At 34.8% G+C, this 12,298-nt stretch overlaps 1 protein-coding gene across 16 annotated transcripts in view; it reads right to left on the reverse strand.

The window, feature by feature from the left end:
- The window catches only part of CCSER2 (coiled-coil serine rich protein 2), a 151,364-nt gene that overhangs the window by 14,267 nt on the left and 124,799 nt on the right, over window positions 1-12,298 (reverse strand). For all 16 annotated transcript variants that reach the window (XM_040563636.1, XM_040563643.1, XM_040563633.1 and 13 more), the window contains 3 exons: window positions 10,941-11,027; window positions 8,659-8,745; window positions 7,452-7,550 (listed from right to left, as the gene is read on the reverse strand). In XM_040563636.1, the coding sequence (XP_040419570.1) occupies window positions 7,452-7,550; window positions 8,659-8,745; window positions 10,941-11,027 (273 nt within the window). The remainder of the gene's footprint in view (window positions 1-7,451; window positions 7,551-8,658; window positions 8,746-10,940; window positions 11,028-12,298) is intronic.

Here is a 12,298-nt window from a genome sequence, read left to right on the forward strand (position 1 = left end):
TTACAACAAAAAGATTCTATCTCAGAAAACATTTCCTAGCAAAGCCTGGTGCATTTTGATAGTATTACTGAATGTGAAAGAGGAGAGGTGACATTTAAATGTTTTCTTTGCATTTCGTTTTAAGAGCTTGAGCTTTCTTCTACAGGATCAGAGAATTGTGACTATGTATGTCAATGACATGCAAGGTTTGGCTGTCAGACGTTTCAGATAACTGATTAAGTGACCCAAGGAAAAGTAACTTTATGTAGTTTATCATTTTTCCCTTTAAAGGAAACCTACCCAAGTTGGAATTACCCTTTTAAATTAGACCATCTTGATTTCCTATTTCAGCAAGACAGCTTTAAGTCTCTAAAATCCCTTTGTTTACCAATTAAAAATGTTTCAGCAGGTTCTGGAATACTGGTGCTGAGAATAAGGACTGCCATTGCTTCCTGGCTACCAGTAACCAACAGACAGCAACAGCAACTATTTGTAGCATTCCCTCATATAGCAGGTATAACACATCTAAACAAACATCTCTATCAGAAGTGACAAGAACACAGTCTGCTCCTCTCCTCTTGTTTCTCTGCTGGCCTATCAGTTGCATATCATATTGCCCTTGTCCAAGGCTGGACAAATAATTCAGCAGAATTTTATTTCCATGCTTCTTTTAAAAGAATATTAAGCATCAAATTATTTCTACAAAAAATATTCTGCTTTTATTTATCCTAGCAAATATTCTTTTATTTATCCTAGCAGAAGTTTAAACACTCCCCTGAACTACCACTTGTCTTCATCTAATTAGATTTTATCCATCATTACTCCAAGTTTCATTCCTGTTAAGACATAACCTAATGCATCCCATTTAAATCAAGTCTTAGACTTTGTTAGTTAGAACACAAACTAGAACAGGAAATAAAGAAAAAAGTTGAGAAGACTTCTTTATTCTTCAGAAGCTGAGACAAAACAATTACTCGAAAGAAATTGCAAGGAAAAAATTTATTTTTTTATCCAATTATCTCTAGATGGAGATATCGATTATTTAACATGTTCTTATAGTCCTCCATCAGTAGTCATCAATGTTCACACAATTTTTAGACTGCTGCATGAAAGAACATAACTAGTTTCAGTTAAGCGGTATTACAAAACAATGTAATATATTGTATTAAAAACAAGTATTCCTAGAAACAAGATGAATTGATCAGTAATTGATGAGATTAACAAAAGCTTTAGATTCACACAACACTGTACAAAAGACGACTACATTTTTCAGGCCAGCCGTAGTAGGTTTGCTCACATTTTATCCTGTCATGGTGGAGGAACAACAACAGAAAATTCTTCCCATTCTCTAAACATAACGCAATCTCCAGACTGTAGAAAGCCCAGTATCATCAGGTACAGGTCTCATCTTCTAAAAGACCTCTTCAACATGCCAATGTGTTTTTTTTGTCACTGGTGGTGTTTTTGTTTTTTTTTCCTGTTAGATTTCTTTGACATTAAGGCATTAAATTAAGAGGAGTGGTGAAAATTTTATATTCTCATCCTTCCTTTAAAGAAGGAGATTAAGGCAAGTACAAGCCAGCTGATCTACGAAAGACATGATATTATTGTAAAAGCAAAGAAGCATTTAGATGTCTTGATACATTCCAGAGCTTTTTAAGCATCCATATTAGCACTTCGAAGCACAGCCCTGAATACAGTCTTCTCTGTAATTCTTCATGGTATATAATCATTACTCATTGACTGGAGAAGTAAATGAAGAAAGGGCAAATAACTTCTTTCAGTGTTTTGCCTGCTAAAATAAACTGCTCTCCAGGCATGGTTCAGTTCCCTTCTCACTGATGCCAGAGAACATTCTATAAACTGAGAAGCAGAACCAGCTATTCCTCTGGCAGCAGTCTTCAGAGATTACATTGCTCCATGCAGGCAAATCTCAAAAGCTAGATTTCTCCTTTGTAGAAATCATAATAGCATTATTTAATGTACAATTAGGCAAAGTAATTAAAAATCAACATCAGTGGAACTGAATAAGAAACAAGAAATACAGTGTTGGGAATTTATTAGTGTGGGTATTTCAAGTTGATTTTTTTTTTTAAATGATAAAGACTGTACTGATCCTCAGATACATTACATTAAAAGAGGGGTATCTGACAGTAAGGCTGGCTTAAGAAAAGATGACTTTTCTTTTAATAGCATTTTACAGAACTTCAGCAAAGAAATCTACAAAGCTCTTCTTTCTAGAATGACTCACATTCACTCCCCCATTAGTCAAATATATGCTGATGCTCCCAAGAAATCCAAAGAACAGGAAAAAAAACACATACAGACAAATAAGTGTCTCCCCTAGATTATGGCATATATTTAAAACACACAGAAAATAGTAGTTTCCTAATGAATATAGGGAAGAGATGTGAAAAACAATCTTTTTTGCTTGACTATTAAAGAGCCTCTAAAACCAATAAGCAAACAATGGTAGAATTGAAAGATGAGAACGCTACTTACCTAAGTTTATTTAAAAAAATGAATTATGTAAAAGTGCAAAAACCAATAGTATTCTTCTAGGTTCTGAAGCTTAGTGTGATGCAGGTCTTTACACTTGCACTTTAATGTTAGACAGCAGTCCCCACAGCTCCTCCCCTCAGCTGTTATGTGCATCCAGAACCTAAACTTAAGTCCCATTCCTCTCATTTCCCAGATACTGAAATTGTGAAACAACAGAAACATCCCAACAGAAAAGTGATTCAGAATTTAGTACCAGACAAAATACTCAGGAAAAGTGTGGAAAAACGAGACCAATTGAGATCACGCAGCCTACAAACCAGAACAAAGTGATGAACGTTTTTCACAGAACCTGATGAATTGTACAATTGCTGCTAAAACCTTTGACCCTGAAGTTTTGACCTTCACTGCACTGCAAAACTTGGTGGGGGCCAGGAGGATTCGTTTTTAGAAAAATGCTACTACAATGATATTAAGGCCAGAGTTTTCCATTGCTAGGAAGAGACCTCAACCTTAGAATAAGCAATCACATGAATAAAAGCAATTGCTTTTCCCAGAACAGGACAAGAGAACTAGTTCTAAGGTACTGCTGCATAGTAATCTTAGACCAACAGCCAAACATTGCAGCTATTTTTCTAAGGATACAGCAATATCCAAAACCACTACTGCTTTGCTTTAAAATGTCTTTCCTGTTACAGAAACAAATGCAGGAAAATCCCACTTTTATCGACATGTCTGTCTTTGCTGTCTCACCTAGCATTGCCAGCTGTCCCATACAAACTCAGAGCACCACCTCATGAACAAATTTACAATGACATACTCCAAGTATCAATGCAAACAAAATGTTTTTGCAGCTGTTTCCTTTTGCTAGCCTAACACCCAGGAAGATTATAAATGAACAGCTCTGACATGCAATGGTATTCTTGGAAGTAGAGAACATCAAGATTTATGTGCTGGTTTTAGACTGAACATACAAGAACTGCTGTGAAAGATTTAAAGGACCTCTGCTCTGCACATGCCTACATGTCGTGCAGCATCACTGTAACAAAGCAAGAAGCAGGTGCACATGACTATCTAGTCCAGTCATGGTACTGGGTCGCCAAGAAAGTACATGCATTAGTGGTCTTTTTTAGTATATTAAAACAGATCAGCAAGTGAACAGCACAGCAGAGAAGTGCTGGACAATGGGAGAAACCTATGCCAAATGTGAAGATAAGCACTTACATAGCAACTAGGCTTCAATACCTGGAAATTTAAAGTTGCAGAGTCAAAGCATACTTAAGATTTATAGCTCAGGGAAGAAAATACTCAAAGACAACAATACAAAGACAACCAAAGCGTTATGAAGGTTCACCAAAACAATTGATGTGAAAGGCTTTGGAACAAGCAGCTGGAACAATACACTAATGGAAGGTAAAGAATATCTCAGCACAGAAGTAGAAAAGAGGTGTAGCAAAGAACAAGAATATGCATGCTCCTGTGCACACTGAGTTTTTCTATTGTTTTAGAAGAGACAAGAGTGAAATTATATATAACCTTTAAAAAGCAAAATAAATCTCATCACCACTTGCTACTCTGAGACCGAGGAGAAAGTCAGCTCTTACTGTTACTACTTACTGTTTCAAGGCACAGGAGAGCACTTGAATCATGTTCTGCTAAGGAACTGGACGTCAGGGCCAGAATTTTTTACAGGCATGTTCATCCAAATTCAGGAGCTTATAGTTAGCTTAATGTACTTTACTTCTCAGCATCTGCAAACAACCTTTCTAGTTCAAGACATCAAATAACTTGACAACAGAAATCAAAGACATCTAACCCCTGTTAGTACCTTTAAAATCTCAGTATCTTTCACTATTTTGTATTACAAAAACAATGCTGCAAAACATGCAAGACAATTGTGGTAACAGATGCTCATATTTTTCTCCCTGTAAGCTTTCTCCATCAACATTAAATTCCTCAGGTAACTTTGTATTCAAAACTTCCATCAAGTTTTTACTTTTATTATTCTCATGATAGTTAAACAGAAGGAATATATTGACTAGAAGTGAATTCAGTATAAGAGATGTATATAAAATCCATCTAGACATGTCATGCTCTACCCTGGCAGTCAATACCTGCACAAGACTATTCTGAGGACGGCTAACCAAAAAGAACGGTTGCCTCTAAATTATCATTGTCTATATACACAATCAAATTATATAATGCAGTTTTTAGCATACTTGCAGGACACAAGACATTCCATGTAACAACCAGAGCGTGACCGGGCAATAAGTAGCTATTAAATTTTAATATGCCCAGTTTTCAAAACATTTCAAAACAGGTTTGAAGAATTAACCTAAAAGTTACACAGCTCACATTTATGGACATATTTACCTCTAAATATAACCCTTGCCCCCCATAGAAGTACTTTCAAAAAATTTGCGGTCTCTATTAAGAATAACCCCAAATTTCTTTTCACATCAACATGGGCCATTTTCTAGAACTGTATCTGGTAATAAAGAAACAAACTGATAATATAAATTTTTTGAAAGAATACATTTAATGATACTTACGTGTCTATTCACTAGGAAAACCATGAAGCAATCATGAATATTAGATATTTTAAGTAGAGAGTAAAATTGCAATAAACTATTGCAATTAACATGGTCTTAAATTTCTGAGATCTTTTAATAGCTTATTTCCACTCTCACTAGTCTCTAGCTTATTCCAGCAACTATTCGTTATATACCACTACATTAACAAAGTTTGTTAAGCACATTTATAGAAGTATTTCTTGAAAAAGTGACTAAGTATGTTCAAGGACTTATTTATGCTTCACAAATTAACACACGGTATCAGTTCTACTAAAATTTGTGAACTGTTAGAACAAAGTTCCTCCCTCAAGAAAATGTAGCTTACTTCTGCTTTCCACTGCAAGTGACATTTTGTGTTATTGGGTTCCAGATCGACAATAACTTCATGTCAAGGCTTTATCTACATTTATTCTACTTATATTAAACCATGCAATAAAGCATACAGCAAAGGAACTATTAAACCAGAAAACTGAGGTCTGATTATTAGAACTGGAACTTGGCTACAGCAGCAAAACTGCTGCCCTTTAAGAAATCCTGCCTTAAGCAGCTACTATCAATTTGTTTGTTTTGGGTTTTGTTTGTTTGTTTTTAATGTCTTCTCATTTGCTTTTAAGTTTCATGGAGTCATTCTGTAAGCATTCTGCCCAAAAACTTTGAGCTATTATTTACAAACAACAGTTCCTGAAAAGCAGTTTATTTTGAACATTTGTCAATACTTTGCATTTTCCAATTCCACTATCAATTGTCTTGAGAAATTTCACATGTAAAGATAAAAATACTGAGAGGTTTATTACGTGTATACATATACATATATAAAGACACACCCAACCAGGAACATAGTGGTAAGCCCTTTTTTTTTTTAAAAAAAAGATATTCTCCCTTAACCTGAATTAATTTCCATATGACAATAGTATATTTTCAAGCAAAAGTACTGAATAAGTTCAAAGGAGTGTACTTCACTTTGATCAAAGAGATAATGGGGTTAAATTAATCCTTTACCTGAGATTTAATGTCTTAGCTTCCTCCCGTTCTCCATCTCCTCCAATATCTTTGTCTTACAAATTAGTAATACAGGTTGCTCAAACCGAAGTTACTAATAGTTACTAATCTGTCTCTGAATTTACATTGAAAATGAGATTGGAAAAAAAAAAGGACCACCAACAATAACCACTAACTTAGACACAGTGTCAGTGTAGAAAAACATTATATGAATGTCACAGATGAAATTAAAGCCTGGGAAAAAGAAATAATACAAGAGCTCCAAAGACATAGCATAACAGAATGGAACATCAAGGACATTACGCTTACTTACTGGAACAGGGGTGCCAGAGCAAACTAAGAGACAGTTAAGGTTATGTTCTCTTTACTTTGGGTGCTTTCTACAGAAAATGTTGAAAAGCTAGGTCTCAACAGGAAAAAAGTGTTTGCTAGCAACTGCTAATCATACCACACGGTGGTATTTCTATCCTAGCACTAGATATTTAAAAGAATAGTTTTAGAGGGCTGGCAGGGGCGATTCTTCTTTACTACAATCTGACATCAAATAACTAGTGGCAGGGTAAAAAGGAAACAAGAATTCTAATCCATTTTTAATCTTCCAAAGAAATCTCTCAGGATTCTCTCTCTAGAAGCAGTAGCTGCAAGATTATGATCTGAAGACTATTTGCTGGTGACTGATAAAAGCCTTGTTCGAAGACATTTCCTTATTATTTAATATCAGAAGTGTTGCCTCCCCTCACATCATCTTAAGTATTCCATCGTTAAATTCTTCAAGGATCAGTAATGTTGTATAATTTAACAATGTTGTATAATGGAAGCAAATATGATCCATGCAACAACATATGGGAATGAACATGTCCTTTGTCAAAGTGATTTTCACCCAATAATTTTTTGAATAAGCTAAGTTCTTCAAATAAATGATTGAAAAAAAATATTAACTTTTCTGTCGTTGCTGTTGTTTTTTACACTTAGGGACTGAGAGTTAGAATACACTGTTACTTTTCTTCAAACACGTGCACAGCAGCAATGAAACTTCAACAATGAAAAACAGATATGAATACCTATGACTTGAAAATCAAGATAGGAAAATGTCTTAATGTATGCTTAGATATACGGCTTGGGCTGCCTGTAACATAAATAGTGCAAAATATGATTAAGCACAAAATTCTAAAATTTAATTATATATTCTAAAATAAACGTTTGTAATAAACTTATAAATAAGAAAAGGTCAGCAACAGAATGTGTACGGTATGCACAGCAGTAAGGATATATGAATAGAACACTCATTTAAGAGTATAATCTCTTAAATAAGGCCAGCCAACTTGTGTAATAAAATTAAGAATAAAATCGGGGAGTGAAATACAAAGTAATATCCAAGAAGGAGTAACAAGTTTTACTCACAGAACTCCTTCTCCAGGAGGTTTGCGTAAATTTATCAGCGCACACAGACGTTGCCCCTGAAGGTTTATGGTTGTCTCTCTGGCAGTTACATCTAGTGGCCTTAACCCCCAAAGAAAGAGAAAGGAGAATTTATTAGAAAACAACTAGGAAAGATTCTTGAAAAGCACCATTGAGGCCCAGAAGTCAATATCATGTTTATTTTGTATTGATACAAATAGAGTATTGGTCTAGTGTCAATTGCTTATCTAACATTTAATTCTCCAGGACTACATCTCCCTCTCAGGAGAGAACTTGAAAGATGTGGATCATACATATGCATCTGCACAAAAATGCAGTAATTGTAAATATCTGCAATTAATCAAGAAGATGAACAGGTAGGTAACAGCATGTTCAAAAGCTTTACTCAGTATATATCAAGACGAAATTGAAACACAAGTGTTTCTACCATTTAACAAATGAAGGTGCATGGGGACTGTTATGAAACTTATTATAAAATGAAATTTCATATCCAATGTCATAACACATCCTATAGTGTGAATTAAGTTTCACGACCATTAATTCAAAAAGAGTTATGAAAGCAGTTATAAATAGTCTCATTAGCCAAGGAAAATGGCATGGACTGCACAGGAAGATCACAAAGGAAAAGTTATTGTCATCACAGAAATCTATTTGTAATTTTCTTCTAAAGCCCAAAATACATTTAAGTGACATCATACCCTCCCCTCCATTCTACTTTGTGGTTTTGATTGAGACAAGACCAATCAATGACTTTCAAGTAAATTCAAAAAGCAATTTATCTAAAATAGCTTCAGAAAATGGCTTGAGAACATGGGACTATTTTGCAAGAATTGTCACACCAGACTAGTTTGCTGGAACCAAATGCAGAAATATACATGGCAAAACCCAAAGTTTACTTTGAACAGAAACAAAAAGTGAAGAGGCATAAACTAATTTTGCCTGGGGATACCTGTGTTTATCTGGACATGATTTATGATAAGTGTCCCCTAGTTTCAGAGACGTAACTTTTATTTGGTCAATTTAATATTAAACAAAAAATCATGACTGGCCCTACTGAATTAAAGATCCCCACAAAAATAGTCAAAGTCAGAAGTTTAGCTCTCTTAAATCCTTTGTAAGAATTACCTATTAAACTTGTACTCTGCAGTACATACATGGGATTTTGTTAAGCATTTAACATTATACTTACAAGTTGATGCTCTAATTGGTTGATTGTTTCATCCTTTTTCTTCAGTTCATCTTTAAGCTTCCTGATCTCATTCACCAAATCTTCTGTCTGCAACAGAACATTAGGCAATACAAAGTTTTCCATATCGGCTATACAACCTAACTCAACGCCTCTACAGGACACGCTACTTCAGGTGTTCATGGAGCCCTAGCTGTAATATTAGCACATGCTTTCCTCATCTTTTTCACTTGGTGAAGTGGGCTGATAAATACAACTAAGAACAAAGAACCTTGACTAAAAGTCTCTTTAAAAGAGAGTTTAACCAACTCCCTACATTCACAACGTGTAAGTAAATCAGCTGCAATTTCAATACAGATTCGTCTGTCATTCAAGAAACTGGTGTCATGGAGTTAAAAAAAAAAAAAAAAACCCTAACCATTAAATACTGCCTCTAGTAGTATTTCTGTTAGTAATAGAAATATTTGGACTGGTATTATTTAACATCTTGGTTGGCAACATGGTCAGTGGGATTGAGAGCACCCTCAGCACGTTTGCCAGCGATACCAGGCTGTGTGGTGGTGTTGACAATTCGGATGGAAGGGATGCCATCCAGAGGAACTTTGACAGGCTTGAGAGGTTGGCTCGTGTAAACCTCATGAAATTGCTAAGCATAAGGTCCTGCGCTTGGTCAGGGCAATCTCAAACATCAATAACAGGCTGTGTGATGAGTAGATAGAGAGCAGCCCTGCAGAGGAGGGCTTCAGGATATTGGTGAATGAAAGCCCAAATGTGAGCTGGCCATGTGTACTTGCAACCCAGAAAGCCAATTGCATCCTGGACTGTATCAAAAACAGTGTGGCCAGCAGGTTGATGGACATGATTCTCTGTCCCTCTACCCCACTCTCATGAGACCCCACCTGGAGTACTCCATTCAGCTCTGGGGCCCCCAGAATGCAAAGAGCAGAATTGATTTGAATTCATCCTACTAGAAACGGACAACTTTAAATCATGCAAAGTTCAGAAAATTTAAAAAAATTATATATATGCAAGTTTGATTTAAAAAAAATTATTTCTCATCACATGGTAATTTTAACGTACTTCACAGCTATGCCATTAAAGCTAGGCCATACATCGAGGGGTGTTCTTTCATTCAGTAGCATACATCTACTCTTTCATTTTCACTAAGTGTTATCAGTTACTGCTTTAGGACAGCATCCAGATGGATTTCTTGTGCAGTTTTTCTAAACCATATGCTAACTTTTAATTAAGGAAATGACAATTCAAAGTGTCAGCTAAACCTAGCTTTTGTTTTTTGCTATGAAGTTAAAAACCAACATATTTTCCTTTAGAATTTAAAACTAAGATTGTGAGGGAGACGGCTGTTGAAGTACAAGTACAACTAACATATCAGACAAACAATTCTAAAGAAAATAAGTCCTAAATGAACTGTTAATAATGTAGAAATCAGGATTGTTAAAGGATCATGCATATAGATCTATGGTTTTGGCAAACCTCTTAAACCCTGAAATCAGGATTTGGACAAGTGACCTTCAAACAGAAATTGGATTCTAAGTGTTCTTCCCTTTCAAAATATATTTTCAACTTCATTATCTCCTCAACAAGTATTATTCTCCTACTGTAGCGTAGCATTAGTGATCTTTCTATATTGACTTCACAGTAAGAGCCTCCAGTAATTCCATAAAATTTCAACACTGTAGAAAGCACAAGTCTGTGATCATAAAAGATGATCCTTTCTGGAATAACCATTGTGATTGCTTCTCTCTTTAATATCCATTTTAAAACAATAAATACAACTTTGATTTTGTGGGGTTCATTCTGTTAATTTTTAAGTTCTTATGTTTGCTATACCTGCAGTATTTCAGGAAAAACTTGCTTTAGAGGAATGATATTTTAAACTGGAGCATAAGTCAACAGAAAGTCTCATGAAATAGAGCATGTAACGAAAATTATGGTATGATTACACTTCAAAGCAAAAATTGTCATTAGCAAAAATTGTCTTTTCAAATTCTAACAGTTATCAAATTGAGAAAAATCTTGAAAGATGTTACTCTACAGTTTAATTCGCCACAATTGCTACAAGTATCAAAAGTTATTTTTAATTATTTAAACTGTACTGGTATTAGTATTTCAGAAGGTCAAATAAATCCTTTCATTATAACAAAATTTGATTTGACAAAATAGATGTGAATAGATGCAAGAAACATTACTTCAGTGATAAAAATTAATTTTGTTTTTACAAACAAGTTCGTATCTATTCTGGAGAGTAAATCAGTGTAATTTACCTTAGTGTAAGTTGACTCAGGTTCTTGTGGTTCTGGACTGGATGGAATTGAGAGTGTGATGTCCTGGAGTGACACATTCTCATCATTCTAAGAGAATAAAAAGAAATCATCAAATTACTCATTGGAAAAAACAAACAAAAAAACCATACTCTTCCCAACTTTCCTTCAAGGATGTAGATAGACACATCACCCCTGCAGAACCTGCAACAGTGTCTGACTCCTCTCACTGTGAATTTTCCTTTCTTGCTGTTGTTTTCATCTGATATGAAAGCGTGCCTCGCAACACACATACACTGCCCAAACAAGGGCCACGAACAGCCTCTCTCTCCTCATGAAGCTGTCCGAGTAGCTATGTCAAAATGTATTGATTTTGTGCAAATATTGGCCATTATGTTTTTGTTTTTTTGTTTTTTAAATCAGGAAGGAATAGTAATACTACATAATTTTAAAAGCTTCATTTCCTTCAGTACCCATTCTAAAATGGATTGGCAATAGAGTATACTTTGACTTGAAATTCTGAACTAGAAAAGCAATATTTACCACCGTGCAGTTTAAGACTAAATTATTTCACAGCAAAAAGAACTGAATATCAATTATGAAAACTGGAACCACGAAAAGGTGTTCTTCACCCCTCTAATGACAGACAAATTCTGAAATTAATCAGAGCAAGGAGAAACAGAAAGAACCAGCAATGACACCAAAGGATAACTGCTTAGGTATGTCCTTAAACACCTACACTGCCATGACAAAAAGTCTTTACTCAAAGAACTCACTGCCTAGGATTGCATTTGTAGAACATATTGAAACATATTTATGAGATCAACATGTCTCAAAACCTGTCTAAAACCACAAGCCTGAGCCAGCAAAGCCAGCAAGTCCCAAAAAATCACAAGAGTAAAACAGCTCAAATGCTAAAAATCAACTGAGGAAAAAAAAAAAAAAGATATCCCTATTTATGTCCTTTATATAGATGAGGAATGTATCTGATTTTCTTTTATTCCATAATAAAATTCTTATAAATTTTTAATTAAACATTAAAGAGATTGACCAGATGTAAAAAGTAAAAAATTAATTTTGTAATTTTAAACCATTTAATCTTTACTTTTTTCTAGAGGCACTGATTACTTGCAGCCAAAATATGCAAAACCATCACCAAACTTAAAGACAAGAATACTAAGAAGAGGCATACAGTTCCAAAATGTTTTCATCATACTAAAGACAGTTAACTTAATTTCCATTACTAAAATATATATTTTAAACCATCTTGGTCTTTTTTTTTTTTTGGTTGTTTTGAGCAAGACTATCCAGCTTTGTTGTTGAAGGCTTCTGAGTCCTTAACATAGAATGTATCTCAGCTT

Source organism: Cygnus olor, chromosome 7 (genome assembly GCF_009769625.2).
Source record: "Cygnus olor isolate bCygOlo1 chromosome 7, bCygOlo1.pri.v2, whole genome shotgun sequence".
In the NCBI taxonomy this organism is placed as follows: domain Eukaryota; kingdom Metazoa; phylum Chordata; class Aves; order Anseriformes; family Anatidae; genus Cygnus; species Cygnus olor.